Source organism: Pelophylax lessonae, assembly GCF_965119305.1.
Source record: "Pelophylax lessonae genome assembly, chromosome: 10".
In the NCBI taxonomy this organism is placed as follows: domain Eukaryota; kingdom Metazoa; phylum Chordata; class Amphibia; order Anura; family Ranidae; genus Pelophylax; species Pelophylax lessonae.
This window is the reverse complement of record NC_138777.1, coordinates 90130699-90151426: the sequence shown is the minus strand read 5'-3', so window position 1 is coordinate 90151426 and position 20728 is coordinate 90130699. Positions and strand designations below refer to the sequence as shown.

At 44.2% G+C, this 20728-nt stretch overlaps 1 protein-coding gene across 1 annotated transcript in view; it reads right to left on the bottom strand.

Moving 5' to 3' along the window:
* Positions 1 to 1697: 1697 nt before the first annotated feature.
* The window catches only part of LOC309566071 (pre-mRNA-processing factor 39-like), a 120780-nt gene continuing 101749 nt past the window's right edge, over positions 1698 to 20728 (bottom strand). The window contains exons 12-14 of the mRNA XM_082271097.1: positions 4989 to 5045; positions 1993 to 2473; positions 1698 to 1907 (exon numbers count right to left, since the gene is read on the bottom strand). Of these exons, the coding sequence (XP_082127223.1) occupies positions 1863 to 1907; positions 1993 to 2473; positions 4989 to 5045 (583 nt within the window). The 3' untranslated portion in view covers positions 1698 to 1862. The remainder of the gene's footprint in view (positions 1908 to 1992; positions 2474 to 4988; positions 5046 to 20728) is intronic.

Here is a 20728-nt window from a genome sequence, read left to right as displayed (position 1 = left end):
AACAAACACACACTCACCTGTCCCACAATCTAGTGATGCAGCCGACGGAAGCCTCGGTTCTCTCCCTCTTCTCCCCACGGCGCCAGTATTACTAGTGTGGGCACCCGGCTGTGACAGCTTGCGGCTTCACAGCCGGATGTGCACTGCACATCCACGAGTCACATGAGTGGACAGACAATCTTCTGGGACCTATGATGTGTCCCAGAGGATTGCAGGGAGGGAGGGGGAGAGGAGAACTTCCGCTCGGTCTGCCTAGGGAGCGAACACCTGTCAAATCTAGGTACCCGCTCCCCCCCCCCCCCAAAAAAAAATGACATGCCAAATAGTTTCAAACAAATTTGTGTTCGTTATCAAATCATACAAAATCAGTTGATGCAATATCTGCTTGTAGTTAACACCACACCAACCCAAAAATATAAATAAAACATACATAGGACACATCATTTACATCAGCACTGCTGCAAAGTTTTACTAACACAGCCCCTGGCTTCCATAGTGGAGTTGTTCTGAAAACAAATAAAGGTTGTATAGATGCAAATTCTGCTGACCACTAGCAGTTAAATAGGCTACATTTAATTAAGAGAAAATCTAGGAATTGACAATCCTATGACCAGAATTAGGAAACATGCCAATTTAGCAACATAAACCCTTATGTTTGCTGACCTCGGTGTGAACGAAATACTAACACTTATTTTAAGCCATTGATGTCCCAAAATAATAAAACTAAATTAACTGTAAACATTTATTTACAACCAAAGCGCAATAAACAGCAATTAAATGTTTTTTTAGGAAGTTAAGCCTGTACATGACATTTTGAGAAAAAAGGCATATATACCAATATAAAACTTTAACAATATAAAGAAACCATCATATAAGCCACATACTTAAAGTGTTTATTACCCCCAAGACTTCATATTCTTGATATGTGCCTGCTGTAACATGTACTTGTATGAACAAGTAACCTGTTCTCTTTCTATTGCTTCCTTTATTTGAAATCCTTGGTGATTCTGCCAGTCCTTCTGCTTTCCTGTTAAAAACTGACTATACTTAGCAGAACACACAGTTGTCAGTTTTCTAGCTATGTTGGTTGTTGATTCATGTTGGGAACTCAGTTGGCTCTCCTCCAATGATCAGACTTGTCTTGACACGCCTTCACGCTGCAGCTATTCACTGGGAAGCTCAGTGTGCTGCTGCCTCTCCTCTCACCCAGCTCTTATGCAGCTGAGATCAGAGGGAATGTGATCACTTATAAAAAAGGGAAAAAGGAATCTATAATGTATTTTTATATCTATACAAGAATGTAAAGCCTTTCATTTCTATTGTAAACTAAATTGGTTGTTTTACAAGGTGATCATTTACAATCACTTTAAACGCTGTGTAAATCATTACCAAGGTTTTTCACGGGTCAGCAATGCTTGCTGGTAAAGTACACCTATGGTTAGATGCTAGCCATCTATTATGCAACTCTCAGTTACAGCCCTGAATCAAGCTTTTTGCTCTCGCAGATATCACCATTTTTCAACGAGGCCACAAGCCGTAACTACTGACTAATAGATAGGTCCAAGAGCAGGTGGAGCCAAAATCAACCTCAAGAACTGAACTTTGAGATTTCCTTTTGCCGCTCCCAGGGCACTCTTGTAGATATCCAAATTCAAAGTCTTTTTGTGCCTGATTTGCAGTGTTTTTAGCAGTTTTAGATGTTTTATCTCCCTGGAAGTGTTCTTCATTTATAGCTGGAAACAAAAAATTTAACACCATGAACTGTTTTTGTTTGCTTGTCTTCTTAACACAACAAAGTTTAGGCTTCTCATTGGCGTTTTTATCATTTGGTGGCACCTTCTTGTGAACAGAAGGATGCTGGATTACTGGGGAGGAAAGAATCTGTTCCAAGCTTGAGCTCCAAAGTTCTATAAAAGAGAGAGAAGTATTTACATGGTTAGTCAATGCAAGACAAAAACCAACACAGCAACTTATCTGAGTGTCTTGGCTCACCTGAAACCATGGTCCATAGCCAAACATAGGGGGCATGTTAAATGGCATTCCTACATTGTTCATAAATGGTCCAGGGGGTCCGCTAAAGGGGACTTGAGGAGGTGGTGGAGGAGGGGGTATGGCTCGATGGAATTCAGTAAACGGGTTCTCTCTTGGTGCTGAAAATTGATTTCTAAATAAAGGCTGTATTGGTACATTTTGAGGTGGGCCATATGTTCTTTTAGGGGCAACATATGGTCGTGGGCTATGGTAGTTACTGCTTGGATAAGGTTCTACGGTATTTGCTTTTGAAGAAGAGGATACAGTTGCTCTTTCTTCTGGCACTGAAACATTTGCTGTAGATACTCTCGCTGTTTCTGATGCATTGTTTGTAGACTTATCCTCAGGAGGAACTTCTGGTTTTAAACTTTCAGGTGGTGGCGTAACTCCTGGTGGGTAGCAGTCTTCAGAAACTGAGTCTTTCTCGGCCATATCTTTTTTTCTGCATAAAATAAAAATATAGATTTATCAACAATGTACAATGTTGGATTTGTGGTTTCACTGTTACTTCTCTAATTCTTCTGTATACAATTATTGTATAAACCTCCGTCTGTAAATACTGTTCAAGTTTCAATATACTACAAGAGAAGAAGAGTCTCTGCTCTCATGCAAATTGCTGGATCAAGATGGGGCTCAGGTAAGTATTAAGGGGGGCTGGTAGGGCTGCTGCACACAGAACTTTTTTAACCTTCATGCATAGAATAAAAGACCTTGAGCGTTTACAACTACTTTAAAGTGGAGTTCCACCCTAATTTTATACTTACCTCCATCTTCTCGCTCCGGGTCACCTGAAAAAGAAATGGATAATCGCATTTTTTTTTTTACTTACCTCGTAGCGAAGAAAATATACTTACCTTACTTCCTTCTTCCTCCTTCCTCGGCCGCAGCCCGTCGTCACTTCCTGGCTCTGCAATGATTCCTGGGAGCTGAACGTCATCGCTCCCAGGAATCATTGCGCCTGCACCGGCCCCGACGTCAGTTCCGGGGGGCGCACGCGTCATCCCCTTCTAAACAGCTTCTGGGCATGCCCAGAAGCTGTGGAGGGATGACGCGCGCGCACCGGAAGTGACGGCGGGGCCGGCGCAGGGCATCGTGGGACCGAAGAAGGCGGAAGAGGACACCGAAGAGGATCTCGCTGGCTTCAAGCTGCCCACATCTGAGATGGCAGCGCTGGACAAGACGTTTTCAAGGTAAGTATTTGTCCTAACAGGTAAGTGCAACCCGGGACAGATCAGAGGCTAGCCATTGTGGAATGCACTAGCCATGACTGTCCCGGGGGTATTTTTAAAAAAAAAAATTCCAGGGTGGAACTCCGCTTTAATAACACTTTCACTCCCTTTTTGCTGGGGACACACACAAATGACAACTCTTTAAGGCTAACGGAAATGAAGCTACCACAATCTGTGTAGGAAAAGCCCCAAAGTGTTGGCAGAGAAATACATGAATACATATTTTTTTGTAACATGTAAAATGCAGATTGCACACCATGTATTCCTCAGTGTGCAAAAATGCAGAATATTTTTGTTGCATAATACTCCTTTCTACCTTTCAGACGTGTACTTTGACCCCCCTTTGACAAAGTCGGAATGACGAAACGTTAGGGCGTGGCTACATGGCAGACCGGAGAAGTCAGAGGGTGAGCGGTGGCGGTTCCTCCATGTCCGACACACTAGCGTGGAGTTGGTGAGGATGTGGGGAACACCCCAAACCCCATATTTTACATGCGCTGTTGATTTTGGTTTATGTGAGTGCAACTACTATGTTTTAACAATAACATTTGGAGTTTTAAACTGTATTGCACTAGTGGATTCCACTTTGTTTTTCCCTATATGTACATGCGAGAGGAAAAATTATTTAAGGAGGACCCCTACACTTAACGGTGTTTTGACATTACGCTTATAGCCCTGACCATGCAAATGGGGGGCATCTTGTATGTATTTGCTCCCTCTTGGTCAGTTTTGTTACAGTATATATTTTCAATAAATACAAAAAATATCCATGGATCCTGCTAGAAATTAAGTGAGCTTCCTGAGCTGTCTGCTGACGGTTATCAGTTAAAGTGGAGCTCCCCACCCCCCAAAAGGGGAAGTCCTGCTTGTCTGCCTCCTCCCCTCATCTGCTGCCATGTTTGGCACCTTTTGCAGAGGGGAGGGGGTACCTGGATTTGACAGATACCCGCTCCCACTTCCAGCTCAGTTTGCCCCCTCCCCTACTGGCCCATTCACAGGGTGCAGCACAATTTGTGCCTGCGCAGTAGGAAACCTGCTGTGAAGCCACAAGCTGTCACTTCCAGTTTCCCTTAGCAAAGAGAGCTGATTTAAGAATTAGTTTGGGTGAGAACACCACTGGATGCCTGGACAGGTAAGTGACCTAATTACTTTTTTTCTTTCATTTTTTTTTGGGAGGTGGGGGGGGGGGGGGCACTCCTCTTTAACATTGCTCTCAGCTCTATTTATTTTATGGAGTTTAGGAGGGGGAGGGGTGTCTGTAGTCCTTAAACACTTCCTATCCTAGAATGACAATATTGCTCCACCGTGACAAAGTTTAAATATCAGGAAGAAATAGAAATCTTACTCTTTAAGCACCACAGGCAGTCCTTATTTGAAAGGAGAGAGAAATAGCTGGTGTAAACTAAAGAAAGATTGGGAGGAGGGAAAAGAAACAAACAACTTTTTCCAACATCAGGTACCATTTAGCAGACAATTTGCTAGATCTTGTATGAAAAAGGAACAGCCTTTCACTTCTAAGTACTGTACATGTGTTTACAACTGTGGAGAGGGTAATGTGATTGCCAGCCCACCCAGTTGCTGACTTCACTGTTATTGATTTCAAGAAGGCATCGTCAACTGTTTCTTTCACTAAGCACCCTTGTTTGAGCGGTTTAGCTGGCTCCTGGATATATACATTTTTACAACTGAAACAAATACAACCAGTCAATATTTAGTTAAGACACTCACCCATCATCTCCTTGTGTCTTCAAATATGTTTGATGTTCATTGTAGGCATCCACCCAGCTACAGAATAAACATGAAAAAAACATCAAGAATGCCATTATGCAGATAGCTGACACTTTAACTGGCAAAAGGAAAGAATTATATTGGCTTCCTTCAACAAACATATTATTGTAAACTTATTTTATACATTACATTGTATACATTATGTTTATTCCCCCTAAATAAGGTGAGTTTACGTGGTGTGGTCCTGTACAGCTTTTACAGCAACTCTTGAGTGCCTGTTTTGATAGGCTTTAGTTCGCTTCAGAACTGCTTCTCTCCCTATCAAACGGTTTGGGAATGCAAAAGAAGCTGAAGTAAGTCAACTGCAACTGCTATGAATTCTCCTTGATCTCAGAAATGTTCAAACAAATGTCAAAAGCACACTGCATTTGCCCATCAAACAGCCTGTCCCTCCAATTACTTCAAGTGTAAGGACAACTAAAATATTTATTTTCGCTTTGGATGGAGTAGTGAAGGGATAAAACTTCCTGACGGCAACATGGCAGCGTACATATGATATAGCTCCACTCCTATCACCACCCACATGGTCTGTTTATTTCTATAAAAGTCTGACTGAGCATGGCCTCCTCCTTTTTCTATTTTTGTCCTCAAGATCAGCCTTTCAAGCTGTTGTGTTGAGGATGAAGTCCCTTTCCTGCCAACTGAGTTGGGTTCCATCTGGGTTCAGCCTCTCCAAGGCTGGTGAAGTCCCACATCTTAGGTGGCTAAATGCACCAACAAGGTGGGGAGCCCCTTCTGGCGGTCTTTTGGGGCTGAGGGGTTTTCTAACCAGAGAGAACAATCCTCTTGTGGTGTGCACACTTATTTTCAAGACTAAGGGTTTTGGGCTGCATGACTCCCGTGTCTCTTCTGCACCTTTCTGATTGTATGCGGAGGCTCTGTTCCCATCCTTTCCTTTCTTGCATGCTTTCCCTTTCTGGTTTTTGTTTTCTTCACTACTCTGCCTTTTGGGGCACAGTTTCTTTGTTTGCCCATGGTGCTAAGCTTTTTGATCCCCTTTCCTCCATCCAGTTTGTTTTCTTCCCTGACAGCGTGGCACAGCTCCCTCGCTGGGTGGTCCGGGTCTTTCGCACATGTGCAATAAGCCAGCATGAGCCTACCGCCAAACAGTCAAGACCACTGCAATTTCAGGTAGGGGCCCGTCTAGGGGTAAATAAGAGGATACAGGGTGAAAAGAGTGTGCTCTTTTAAAACGAGGGCGGCATATTCTCTGTTGCATCCCAGCCTGCTCATGCTCTCATTTGAGAAGATCCAGAGGATCCCCGGTCCAATATGGCATTCCCAGAGTAGACTGATTCCTCCAGTTCTGGCTGGACCCCATAATAAAAGCCGCAAAAGTTTGCACAAGCGAAAACACTCAGCATCTCCTCAGAGGGCACAATGTCCCAAGGGCAATTAATGTTGGTCATGTGAGGCAGACCCCATTAGGCAGACAATTTAGTATGTGAAGTCTACTTCAGACATTTTGCCCGAGACAGACATTTTAGATAGTCAGCAGGTGTCTACTCTGCTTAAACAAGTAGTCCAAGACCAGAGGTTGGTGAATGGGACGCAGCTCCAGGGCCGGTGCTCCTGCTAGGTGAACTAGGCAGTCGCCTAGGGCATACTGCTGCCTAGGGGCGCACTGTTGCCTAGCCTAGCCAGGAGGGTCTGGGCCGGGCTGGATGGACCATCAGATGTCACAGTTAGCCGGGACCGGCAGCCGGGGCTGGCGCGGCTCCGCCGGAAAGAATAGTGCTGTATCTCCTGCTGTGTGCATTGCTGGCTGCTGTGCAGGCACCGGGAGCCGGCCACCGCTTTCTGTGCACTGTGCTGCTTGAATAGGATTGGACGATGCCCCTCCCTGTGGCCTGGCTGTCACTGTGTGCACAGGACAGGTGCCGCTGTGCCAGCCAATGAGGAGCTGAGCAAGGCGCTCCCCCTGCCTCAACGTGACTTCATCCCTCCTCCAGGCTCCAGTCTAGTCAAACCTACAAGAGAGCATAGGAGCCTGCGCAGTCCCTGGCTTTCTGTCCCACACGGACCCGATGTGTGTGGATAGTTTATGGTGGAGGCTCACTCAGGCAGGCTGAACTAAGAAGAGAGAATGTACAGTCTACTCTACAGACTGTGTGTGTGTTCTATGGCCTGTTGTACTATTAATTGCTGCCTGGCTCAAGCTTTAGCTGTAGACAAACAGTATCATGATGTACAGTACTTATACGTATTGAAGTAGATGGTCTTGCCTAGGGCGCAAAATAGCCTAGCACCGGCCCTGCGCAGCTCTGCCTACCTGTGTTAAGTCTAGCAGCACAACCGGCTCTATCTAGAAGTACCAGGCATGTCTGGGGTGAAACCAACTCAGCGGGGGCCTAGGGCTGACTCCCAGGTCGGATCATGCACCCAGCTTTATCTGATGTGGAGGAGAATAATGCATTCTTCTCGGTGGCAGATCCTGAATGTTTGGGCCTTGAGTTCAGCCTGGTGCAACCATTCATAAAAATGCAGTCAAAGTGGCTCTATAAAGGGAAGGCCCAGAGCCTCCTCCAAAAAAGTCAAAGACATAATTTCCTTTTTTGAAAAAACAGCTAGCCTCTTTTCCTCTAAAGGCAGAGTTTAAGGGCTTGTTCCAGGAGGAGTGGCAAAAGGTAGATAGAAAGTCATCCTCAGCCAATCGTTTACAAACGCTGTATCCACTTGCAGAGGAAGATGCAGCGATCCTAGACAACTCACTGATGGTGTACCCGGCGGTTATGAGACTGGCAAGGAATGTCATTCTCCCGATGGGAGACTCCTCTTCATTTTGAGATATTCTACACAGGCGTAAAGACATTGACTTGCAAAAATCCAACTTGGCGGCTGGTTTTGCTTCTTAACCCGCTACTGCTGTAACTTCAGTAGCAAGCACCATGAACGCTTGGACTCAAAATCTGGAGTACGTTATCAAGGCACCCATTGAGTTAAAGCTCTCGGCAGACTTCGCGGGGGGAGGCTTCCATCAATATAATTAGATGGTTTTAAAGTGCAATGCTGAGCTTTGTAACAGCCAAGAGAAGCATTTAGCTTAGGCCCTGGGCGGCTGATCCATATTCTAAACAAAACTGCTGTAAGCTACCCTTTGATGGCAAATCACTCTTTGGGCAGATACTAGAAGCAGTAAACTCCAGGCTCACTAACGATAAATCGGGGCTACTTCCCCAGGACCGAAGATCCAGACATCAGTGAGGGCGGACAGCCAGAAGAGCCCCAACCAGGTACCAGGATTTCAGGGGTCTTTGCCAGTTTAGGGACTCCAGGAGGAGCTAGAAAGGAACTCAGTCCACCTTCCTCAAGTCTTAGAGATCAAAGGGCCCTTTAGCCCCATCAGAAGTTCAGAAATCGTTTTGATGTGAGGCTCACACAGGACGGCCCAGTAGGGGCTAGATTACTCAGATTTGCCAAGATCTGGGAAATTCATTGCCAGGATTTATGGATCCTATCTACAGTGACGCAAAGCCATTTTTTTGGCCCTTCAAACAACCACCCCCAGAATACTCATATGCCCCCACCAAGACAGTTTAGTCTGCCTAAAAGTTGACTGCACTCCAGGAATACATCAACATCATGTTACTTTAGGGGGGCAATTGTGCCAGATCCTGCCTGTCATAAGTCTACAGACTTCTACTCACCACTGTTTCTGGTTCAAAAGAAGACAGGAGGTTTCAGGTCAGTGATCAATCTCAAGAAATTAAATCGACTTATCCAAGTGGAGAGGCTCAAAATGGAATCACTTTACACCATTATTCAATTGATTCAACCAGGGGTCTGGATGATCTCTGTGGACTTACAAGATGCATACCTGCACACCCTGATTCTGCACTTGTTTCAAGAGTTCCTCATTGGGAGAGAAACATAACCAGATCGTCTTTCTCCCCTTTGGTCTGTCCACCTTTTCCCAAACCTTCACCAAAGTTTTGATTGCAATCTTTATTCTGTTACGGGAGCAGGGTCTAAGAGTCCACCACTACTTAGTCAATATTATCCTCCTAGCCCAGAGCTGGGACCAGCTACTGAAACAGGGAAATCTTGTAATCCACCTTTCAAACTTTCGGTTGGATTGTGGACCCCCAAGAAGAGCATTCTTGTGCCAAGAGATGGTGTATGTGGGAGCACAATTCAATACCCAGGCAGCTACCCTCTGTTTGCCGCCTCAGAAGCTCCCCAAAATCAGGGAGAAATTCCAAAAATGACAAGCTTCTCCAGTAATGTCAGCTTGTTAATGCATGAGTTTTTTTTAAAGACTATAGCCTCCTGTATCCCAATGATTCCTTAGGCCCATTAATGGCTCAGAACCTTCAAATTAATTTCCTGGTGCAATGGAGAAGGGGTCGTCTATCTCAGCCAATCAGTGTCTCCACTCCTACAGGAACCCTCCTACATGTGGCTGTCACTGGACATCTGCTCCCTATACACATCAATACCGCATGATGTAGGCCTATCAGCAGTGAAACATTTTCTAGAAGACTCAAACATGAATCCTCGCCAAGCACAATTTATCCTGGAAGCCACAGAATACTGCCTAACTCATAATTATTTTGAGTTTAACGGTGACTTCTACCTACAGACCCATGGCACAGCTATGGGTACGATTTTCGTACCCAGCTATGCCAACTTGACCATGGGCCTGTGGGAAAAGAGATACATCTGGTCCAACAGTCCTTTTTCCTCTCAGATTATATTCTATGGTCGTTACATCGATGACGTAGTGATTATCTGGGATGGTACACCCCTCACCATCCAACCCTTCATAGATCAGTGCAATCAAAACAATATGGGCCTTACCTTCACTTCAGTACAAAATCAAGACTCTTTAGCCTTCCTAGACCTCCTACTCTGCCACGACCAACAAACAATATTCACCGAAAATTATACCAAACCTACAGCGGGCAATTCCTATTTGCACTTCAAAAGCTGCCATCACCCCCGCTGGATAAACAACATCCCAAAAAGTCAGTTTTGCCGACTCAGACACAACTGCACACGAACCGGAGATTTCACCACTCATGGCAATCACCTGACAAAAAATTTTTTAGAAAAGGGGTATCCACCAAAACTCATAAATGACGTCTTCACCTTCTATCAAGAAAATGAACCAAGAAACAACAGAAAAGAAGGAAACCTCCTCGATCCACATACACAACCACTGAGATTCACCACCAAATTTCATAACCGGTACAAACAAATGGAACACATTCTCAAGAAACATTGGCCCATTCTCCAAGCCGATCAACATTTAAAAGCCAGTATCCCTGACCGCCCTTTGGTGTCATACAGAAGAGTTCGGAATCTAAAGAACAATATCGCTCCAAGTAAAATCCAAAAATTTCCCACTACACCAAGTGCACCCCCAACCTTTCTAAACATCAAAGGCATGTTCCAATGCCGCAAAAATGTATGTTTCACCTGCAAGCGTGTTACACACGGCCTAAAAGAATTTTCTACAAAAGGACAAAAATATACCATTCCAGATTTTTTCAACTGTTCCACGGAGTTCGTAATATACTGTATGTCCATGCGGCCTACTTTACGTAGGCCGCACCATCCGCACTCTCCACAAAAGATTTAGGGAACACAGAAGGTTTGTTGAAGCTGGCAACGACAAACGCAGCGTCCCCAAACATTTCCTGCAGCACCACCACCAATCTTCAGCGGACCTAAAAGTGTGGATTATCGAATCCATACCGAAAAATCTTCCTCCAGCAGAAAGGTTTAAACGCCTATGTGCTCGAGAATCCTATTGGATATATCGCCTGGATTACCTGACACCGGGGGGGCTTAAACTAAGAAATTGAGGTGAACCCACTACTTTAACTCTACTACAGATTATCCTAAATATAGCAATACTTCATATCCTGCATTATTTCTCCAGAATACTTCATATTCTGCTTTTTCCTCTACCTTTTAAATACTACCACCCTCATCTCAATTAACTATGAGAAGCCCCTCTCCATCATGGACTTATCTCATTCCTATCTTTACGTGCCTATACATATGAGTATATATGCATTATCTCTTATTTTTTTCAAGGTTAAATATTATCAATATTTTCATAATTTTTTTTTTCTTTACCTCTAATTTTATTTTTATTATTTCTATTTTTTTTTCATTTTTATTATTGTTTTTTTATTTATTGAATTTATTTATTTCAAACTTTTTTTTTTTTTACAACTAATTGTATACACCGCATCTCCAAGACAACAGGCCCCCACCCCCAGGAGATTTTCATATGACTTCCTGTTCTGACCTGATGACTCACTGTATATATCGCATCTCCACAGCAACAAGCTCCTGCCCCCTGAGTCCCTCAGCTATAAAACTCCCAGTCTGACACACAAATCAGCATCGCCTGAGGAAGGAGCATACATGCTCCGAACGCGAGCACCCCCCTGCCACTATTGGATGTAAGCCTGGATACTGAATGCTGCCAGAAACACAGGAAGTGTCGGACTCCACCGGCATAGCCAGGACCACGGCCGTCACAGTGTACTTCCCTAACATCCCTGCAGTGTTGCAGATGAACCATCACCATTTGCTGATCAACTATTTCCTCTGTGTGAGTTACTACGTTGTTTTTATGTAATAAATAACCTTTTAATCTACACTGAGGTGTCGCTGCTTTTCTTCTCCTACCCCTTTTTGTCTGTTGCAGAGTCCCTCTAGCTCTGTATGAAGCCTGAAGCCACCTCCACCATCCATCTCCACTAACCCCAGGGATTGAACTATCCTGCATACCTCCTAAAAAGACTACCTACAGCCACAATTGAAACTTTTTTCATAAGATCGAATGTACTTGACTCTTTCACTGGCGCAGGTCGAACGTTGTGTATATCCACTTAGATGCATCAGTCTCTCTAGTGATGGACTCGTCAGGATATGTTGACACAGCAGCACCTGTTAGGATCACTGCCTTAGATCAATGTTACTACAAATGTCAGTAACAAGATTCAGTGCAGATGGGGGTTCTCCACTCAGGATCTAGTCTCCAATGTCTTGGAGCTTCCTGCAGCACACATGGCATTAACCATCCTACTGCCGCTCATCCAAGGCCATCCAGTCACGCTACATATGATCAATACAGCAGCTGTGATTTATATTCAATGGCAAGGAGGGAAGAGCAGTCTGAAGGGGGTGGAGCCTATCATGATGTTGGCAAAACTGAACCTTCTAGATCTTCGGAGTTATCAGAACTTCAAAGCAGACCGCCTTTTGAGACAGTTCCAGGACCCCCAACAAGTGGTCTATTCACCCAGAGGTTTTCAGACAGATTACCCAAGAATGGGGTCACCCACAGCTGGATCTAGTTGCATCCTCAGCCAACTACAAGGTGACCAGGTTCCGGTCACGTCATCCTCAACCATGGGTGGATGTCCTTACACATCCCTAGTTTTGTCATCTTGCCTATACTATGCCTTTCCTCCAATCCCTCAAATTCTGAGAAGGATATTGTCAGAGAACCTAATGGTTATCACAGTGATGCCTTACTGGTACCATAGGCCATGGTTCTCCCTGGCAATGGACCTCAGCATCTGTCCACCCATCAGCTTGCCAGTAACACCCCATCTCCTGTCCCAGGGAGAGATTTTGCATCCACAGCCATCTCCTCTGGCCCTGGCAGCCCTGGAAGTTGAAAGGCAGAGGCTCCAGGTTGGATTTAGGTCTCAGTGAGTTCTCTTAAGGTTCAAGTCTCAGCCATCTTGACCTTTACCCGAAAAAAATGGGCAACAGACCTTTTGATGGAGAATTTCACAAGGGCGGGCCTTAGGCTTCGCCCCCCAAAGAAGAACAGATTTAACACTAATCCTGAATTTCCTGGCCAACCCTCCTTACGCTCCAATGGAAAGTTGTTTGTTATAGGATATCACTCTGAAAACAGCATTCCTGGTAGTCATAACTTTAGGGGGCAAGGTATCGGAACTCCAGGCGTTAGGATCAGCAGAGCCTTAGGTAATATTCTTTTCAGATAGGCTCGTGCAGAGACCCCTACAACATTTCGTCCCTAATGTAGCCTCCACTTTTCACCTTTCCAGTGAATGGGTGCTTCAAGCTTTTCCAGCAGAATCAGACCATGGTCTGCAGGAGTTGGACGTCCCAAAGGGAAGTCTGCGCTACCTCCTCATTCAGACTTTCTGACAGACTCTTTATCCTCCCTTCAGGAAGATTTAAGGGGAAGGAAGCTGCAGCAAGAACCATTTCCGCCTGGATAGTGGAGGTTATTCAAAGAGTATATAGAGTGGCAGGAAGGGATCCTCCTGGGGTGGCTAGAGCTCATTAGACTAGGGCTATCTCCACTTTTTGGGTGGCGCATACCAAGGTACCTCTGGCAACCATTTAAAAGGCGGGCGAGGGGGCGTGGTTAGCGCCTGATGGAGGCGGATGTCTGAACCTGTAGCTCTCCATCTCGGGGCCGGATAACTAACTCCAGCAACGGACTCAGGCTTCGGATTACGGGACTGGATTCAGGTACAGAGCCTCCCGACACCCTAGCCGACATGCCCCGCAGAAAAAAGGACACATTCTGCCCTCCCAAACTTACGGCCTTCTTTCATCAGCCGGCAAGGGAGCAAAGGCAAAATGGCACCGGAGCACATGTAGCTCCATGAGGCAAACCTCTCACCTTCCCAGCAGCAGGCAGGTGGCTACAACAAGGGAAAATCTCCTCGTTCCCCTGTCCCCAGCGGCCTCTACTCCTACACAAATCTAAGATCAGACTGGAGGTGCAAGGAGAGGGGTTGACAGAATACTCTCCTATATTTGAATCCTTAACATCACAAAGGAATTGCCAGAATCTATAATGTCTTTCCCAGCTACAGGTCAGCCTATATCAGAAACGGAACTTAAAGATATGCTTATTTCACTCAGGAGTACTCTACATGCGGACATTATACAACTTACTAAGCACTTCACTGGTGAAATGCAGGCTATGGGGAGTAGAGTGCATCATATAGAATCAAAAATCGATGAGTTTGCACATACCATCAATGATTTGGTGGATGCCCATGATGACAATATGGATAAACATGCATGGTTCAGGGCTAAAATAGCAGATTTGGAGGATCACTCTAGACAAAATGATTTAAAAATAAGAGGGTTCCAGAGTCCGTGCAGCCCCAAGACCTCCATAAATATACTTGTGATCTATTCCAAACGCTAATACCTAATCATATAGAGACAGACGTTGTTATCGACAGAATACACCATATACCCAAACCGTCCTTCATATTAGAGCATGTTCCCAGAGACGTATTGCTGCGTGTCCACTTCTATCATATCAAAGAGCAACATGAGTAATTTTCCACAGCCCTATGAAAGTCTCCAATTCTTTGCCGACTTATCCCAACACACTATGCAACTACGGAAAAAGCTGAAAACCATCACAAAATCTCTAAGGAATCATCAGATCAGATACAAATGGGGCAATCCGACTAAGCTCCTAATCTTTAGAAATGGAGACACCCATGTCATTCATTCCCTGGAGAAAGGATTACAACTAATAAAATCCTGGGGGCTTCTCGACAACCAACACTCAGCTGAAAAAGATGGCAGATCGCCAAGCAATAGCTCTCCTGAATGGCAGCAAGTGCCCTCCTCCAAATCGCCGACTACCTGAGTACAAAAGCTACTTGATCTATACCCAGTTACCCTATGTGGTCCACCATCCCTGCTAGTGAACTTACACCCCTAAAAGTTTTGCAATTCTACTGCATACGGATCTCTGATCCACTGTTTTAATTCCTATCTATTGACTTCGCAGTTAAATGTGTTTCTTTATTTTTCCCTTCTTTTTTTGTATAGTAGTCCACCACATGCCTCTATTCCAGTGCACCATCTTCCTGGAACCTGAAGACCAGGACCTCCGCTTCAATCTCCATGGATCATCGGGTTCATAGCGTAAGCACAAAGACTGAACTTCTGACAGGGAGTACCTTAGCAACCCCCATAAGCACGTCCATACCCTTCCACCATGGCTATTAATATTCTCTCAATTAACGTGAAGGGCCTGTACCACCCAGCTCAAAGGTCCTCCTTGTGGTCCGAAGCTAAAACACATCATGCGGATGTGTTGTGTGTACAAGAGACCAACTTTCACCATGCTAACTCACCTAAATGCTCACATGTAGCCTACCCCCACGTTTTCTTGGCCTAATTTCCGGCCAAGAAGAAAGGGGTGATGATTGCAATATGGGACTCTGTGGCATTCTGTTTAATCAAACAGTTTATAGACCCGCATGGATGCTACGCGATTCTCATTTGCGATATAAACTCGACGAGGTACACAATAGTGAATGTATACGCTCCCAATAAACACCAGATCCATTATATCAACAAACTGTTCTGGAGACTGTCCAAAATTAAGCAAATAGCTCTATTAATATGCAGAGATTTCAACGTTACTCCAAACCCTCACCTGGATACCTCCAGTACACACAGCAGGTCTATCCCTTCGTTACAACCTCTCTTGCATCAATATGACCTATATGACGCCTGGAGGTGTCTGCATATTACTGAACTTGACTATACGTTTTTATCAACGGTCCACAACACGTACTCAGGTGTCGACCTTTTACTAACTGACAAATGGCTCCTGCAAAACATTCAGAAATCCACCATAAACTCTATTACTTGGTCAGACCATGCCGCAATTACTATTGCTATCAAAGACTCATATGCACCCAAACCTGCTTACATATGGGAGGACTAACTACTACAGTGCCTTGCGAAAGTATTCGGCCCCCTTGAACTTTTCGACCCTTTGCCACATTTCAGGCTTCAAACATAAAACATTTCAGGCTTCAAGCATAAAGATATAAAACTGTATTTTTTTGTGAAGAATCAACAACAAGTGGGACACAATCATAAAGTAGAAGGATTGGATATTTCAAACTTTTTTAACAAATAATAAACTGAAAAATTGGGCGTGCAAAATTATTCAGCCCCCTTAAGTTAATACTTTGTAGCGCCACCTTTCGCTGCGATTACAGCTGTAAGTCGCTTGGGGTATGTCTCTATCAGTTTTGCACATCGAGAGACTGAAAATTTTGCCCATTCCTCCTTGCAAAACAGCTCAAGCTCAGTGAGGTTGGATGGAGAGCGTTTGTGAACAGCAGTTTTCAGTTCTTTCCACAGATTCTCGATTGGATTCAGGTCTGGACTTTGACTTGGCCATTCTAACACCTGGATATGTTTATTTGTGAACCATTCCATTGTAGATTTTGCTTTATGTTTTGGATCATTGTCTTGCTGGAAGACAAATCTCCGTCCCAGTCTCAGGTCTTTTGCAGACTCCATCAGGTTTTCTTCCAGAGGGGTCCTGTATTTGGCTCCATCCATCTTCCCATCAATTTTAACCATCTTCCCTGTCCCTGCTGAAGAAAAGTAGGCCCAAAACATGATGCTGCTGCCACCACCATGTTTGACAGTGGGGATGGTGTGTTCAGGGTGATGAGCTGTGTTGCTTTTACGCCAAACATAATGTTTTGCATTGTTGCCAAAAAGTTAGATTTTGGTTTCATCTGACCAGAGCACCTTCTTCACATGTTTGGTGTGTCCCCAGGTGGCTTGTGGCAAACTTTAAACAACACTTTTTATGGCTATCTTTAAGAAATGGCTTTCTTCTTGCCACTCTTCCATAAAGGCCAGATTTGTGCAGTATACGACTGATTGTTGTCCTATGGACAGAGTCTCCCACCTCAGCTGTAGATCTCTGCAGTTCATCCAGAGTGATCATGGGCCTCTTGGCTGCATCTCTGATCAGTCTTCTCCTTGTATGAGCTGAAAGTTTAGAGGGAGGGCCAGGTCTTCGTAGATTTGCAGTGGTCTGATACTCCTTCCATTTCAATATTATCGCTTGCACAGTGCTCCTTGGGATGTTAAAAGCATGGGAAATCTTTTTGTATCCAAATCCGGCTTTAAACTTCTCCACAACAGTATCTCGGACCTGCCTGGTGTGTTCCTTGTTCTTCATGATGCTCTCTGCGCTTTAAACGGACCTCTGAGACTATCACAGTGCAGGTGCATTTATACGGAGACTTGATTACACACAGGTGGATTCTATTTATCATCATTAGTCATTTAGGTCAACATTGGATCATTCAGGGATCCTCAATGAACTTCTGGAGAGAGTTTGCTGCACTGAAAGTAAAGGGGCTGAATAATTTTGCACACCCAATTTTTCAGTTTTTTATTTGTTAACAAAGTTTGAAATATCAAATAAATTTAGTTCCACTTCATGATTGTGTCTCACTTGTTGTTAATTCTTCACAAAAAATTACAGTTTTATATCTTTATGTTTGAAGCCTGAAATATGGCAAAAGCTTGCAAAGTTCAAGGGGGCCGAATACTTTCGCAAGGCACTGTACATAGGACAAGGAAACCAAGACTATTCTGGAGCAACATCTTAAAGAGGTTTTTAAATTGAACGAAAAATCTGTTGACGACCCATTCATATTGTGGAATTCCCACAAGGCATTTATGCGTTGGCTTTTTATTCAATTAGGTGCGAGAGCTAAGAAGAGGAAGCGGCAACAAATAGACAAATTATTGGCCGAGATTAAACATCACGAACAGGCAAATACGACTACTCCTACGCTTTTAATTAGTGACACAATCACTAATTTACGTAGGGATCTTCGTAACCTCCTTGTGGAAAAATCTGAGAAAAACTCTAAACGTTTAAAAATGGTATACTACACAAAAAGTAATAAGGCCACTAAATTACTTGCAAAAAGATTACAAGGGTATAGGACCAAATCTAAAATCACATTTATTCAACATCCGGTTACAAAGTGTAACATTTTAGATCCGCAGGGGATTGCGGATGCTTTTAGCAGTTACCATGGAAACCCTGTACAATCTATGTGGAAACACATCCATTCCGCAACCGTCCTCGACGGCGATCAATGGTTTTTTAGATAAAATTATCTCCCTACTTTATCTCAGACCCAATTGGACAAATTGAATATCCCTTTCGTGCTAACAATAATTCTCAAAACCATTGATTCACTCCCTAACAACAAAGTGCCAGGCCCAGACGGGTATAGTGAGGAATGCTTTTAATCTTTTAAAAACATACTAGCTCCTCATCTTGAGAGGGTGTTAAGGGTAGCCGCTTCCTCATCTTTTCTGTAGGAAATGTTAAAAGCTACAATAGTTACATTGCCTAAGCCTGGTAAAGACCCTGATTGTCCACAGAATTTTAGGCCAATCTCTTTGCTCAACAATGACATTACCACTTAAGCCCCGGAAGATTTTACCCCCTTCCTGACCAGGGGGTTTTTTGCGATTTTTTACTGCGTGACTTTAACGGACAATTAAGCGGTCGTGCGACGCTGCACCTAAACGAATTTCACATCCTTTTTTCCCCACAAACAGAGCTTTCTTTTGGTGGTATTTGATCACCTGTGCGATTTTTTGATCATGCGCTATGAACAAAAAAAAAGCGTAAATTTTGCAAAAATAACAATATTTTTCAAAATTTTTTATATGAAATTCCCCCCAAAAAAATGTAAAAATCAGAATTTTTTAACATTTTCGGCCAATTTGTTTTATGCTACATATGTTTGGTAAAAAAAAAAAAATCGCAAAAAGCGTATTTTGATTGGTTTGCGCAAAAGTTATCGCGTTTACTAACAAAGGGAAAGATTTTTGTCATTTTTGATGTTTTTTTTTTTTAACGAGTAATGGCGGCGATCTGCGATTTTTTTGCGGGACTGCGACATTGCGGCGGACAGATCGGACCCTTGACTGACATTTTTGACACTTTTGGGGTTACCAGTGACATTACTGCAGTAATCAGTGCTATACATATGCACTGTTACTGTAAAAATGACACTGGCAGGGAAGGGGTTAACTGTATTGGAGAGGGAGGGGTTAAGTGTGTCCTAGGGGCGTGTTTCTAACTGTGATGGGACATGTCTACTATTGTAAAAACAGAGATCAACGGTTCTACATAGTAGAACCGTCTGATCTCCATTTTTACACAGGGGAGAATGACAGGCGGCTTGTTTACATAAGCCGCCCGCCTTTCTCCCTCTCTACCGAAGATCGTAGTGTGACCGGCGGACATCAGGTACGCCGGTCACACACACGGACTCCTCAGTGAACGAGCCTGGCTCACAAACCGGTCACAGGCTAGTGACGTATATATACGTCACTTTGCCTGGCCGGGACTGACCGCCGCAGTATATCTAATTGCTGCGGTCGGCAAGCGGTTAAGTTGTATGCTAAACTTATAGAGCCAAGATTAAGTGTTGCCGGCCCTAGTGCACCCAGACCAGTCTGGTTTTACCAGAGGTAGGCAAATATCGGATGCCACTAGGAGAGTGATAAATGCTATTCACAGAGTGGAATCGCATGGAACGCCTTCCTTGCTCCTTGCTTTGGATGCGGAAAAGGCGTTTGACCGCATTCACTGGTCATAGCTCATTGAAGTGCTAAAAAAATTTGGCTTCTCGGGTCACATACTTTCCTCAATCTTGGCGCTCTACACTTGCCCTTCAGCTCAAGTGCTATCGGATGGTATACTCTCTCAACCTTTTGCAATCACAAATGGAACTAGACAGGGGTGTCCTCTGTCCCCATTAATATTTAAACTACTTATGGAACCTTTGGCTTCACACATTCGCTCACATCCAAACATATCGGGTATTCCAGTTCACACCATAAGACTATTTGCTGACGATAATTTTTTAATGCTAACTAACCCAGAAGTTTCACTGGAAACGATCCGACGTGTCTAAGACTCTTTTCAATATGTATCCTACTACAAAGTCAACCCAACTAAATCCTTAACCACTTGACCCCCGCCCACCGTATATATACTGCGGCACTCAGCCGCTTACAGGCTACGTCGCTCGCTTCCGCCGATCTGGGGTGCGTTCCTGGCCCCGCTGATGGTCTGATTGGGTTCAGAACCGATCAGTCATCAGGTTCAGGCCAATGCTTTTTGGCCTGGACCTGTTGATCGGTCCTGCCCAATCACATACTGTCTGTGCCTGTGTAATGTAAACACCTCTCCTCTCAAAATCCTTTCTGGATTAATCGAGAGGAGAGAGAGAGGATCTAAACTGTGAGTACTGCACCAAGCACCCACACACACACACACACGTAGATAGGCACATTTAACCCCCAATCACCCCCCCCAGTTAACCCCTACACCCTCTGTCACAACACATACTGTATACAGTATATAGCATTTTCCTATATACCTGTATTAATGTGACTTGTGACCTGGTTTAGCGCTTGCGGATGTTCCTTTTAGGCTTAGGATACCCGCCACCCCCCCCCCCATAAATATTTAACCCCCTTATCCGCCTCTGATCACTTCCAGCTAACCCATTCCCCCTGTCACATTGCACACTATATACAGGTAATATAGTGGTTTACTGTATTTTTGTATTAGTGTGATTGTGACTTCAGTTAGTGCTAGCTAGTTAGTTTCTGTCCCAAGTAGGTTTAGGGTCCCCGCCACCCCCCAATAAAGATTTAACACCCTGATCACCCCCAGTTAACCCCTACACCCCCTGTCACAACACACACTGTATACAGTATATAGCAGTTTCCTATATATCGGTATAAGTGTGATTTGTGACCTGGTTTTAACGCTTGCGGCCGTTCCTTTTAGGGTTAGGATACCTGCCACCCCCCCAATAAAGATTTAACCCCCT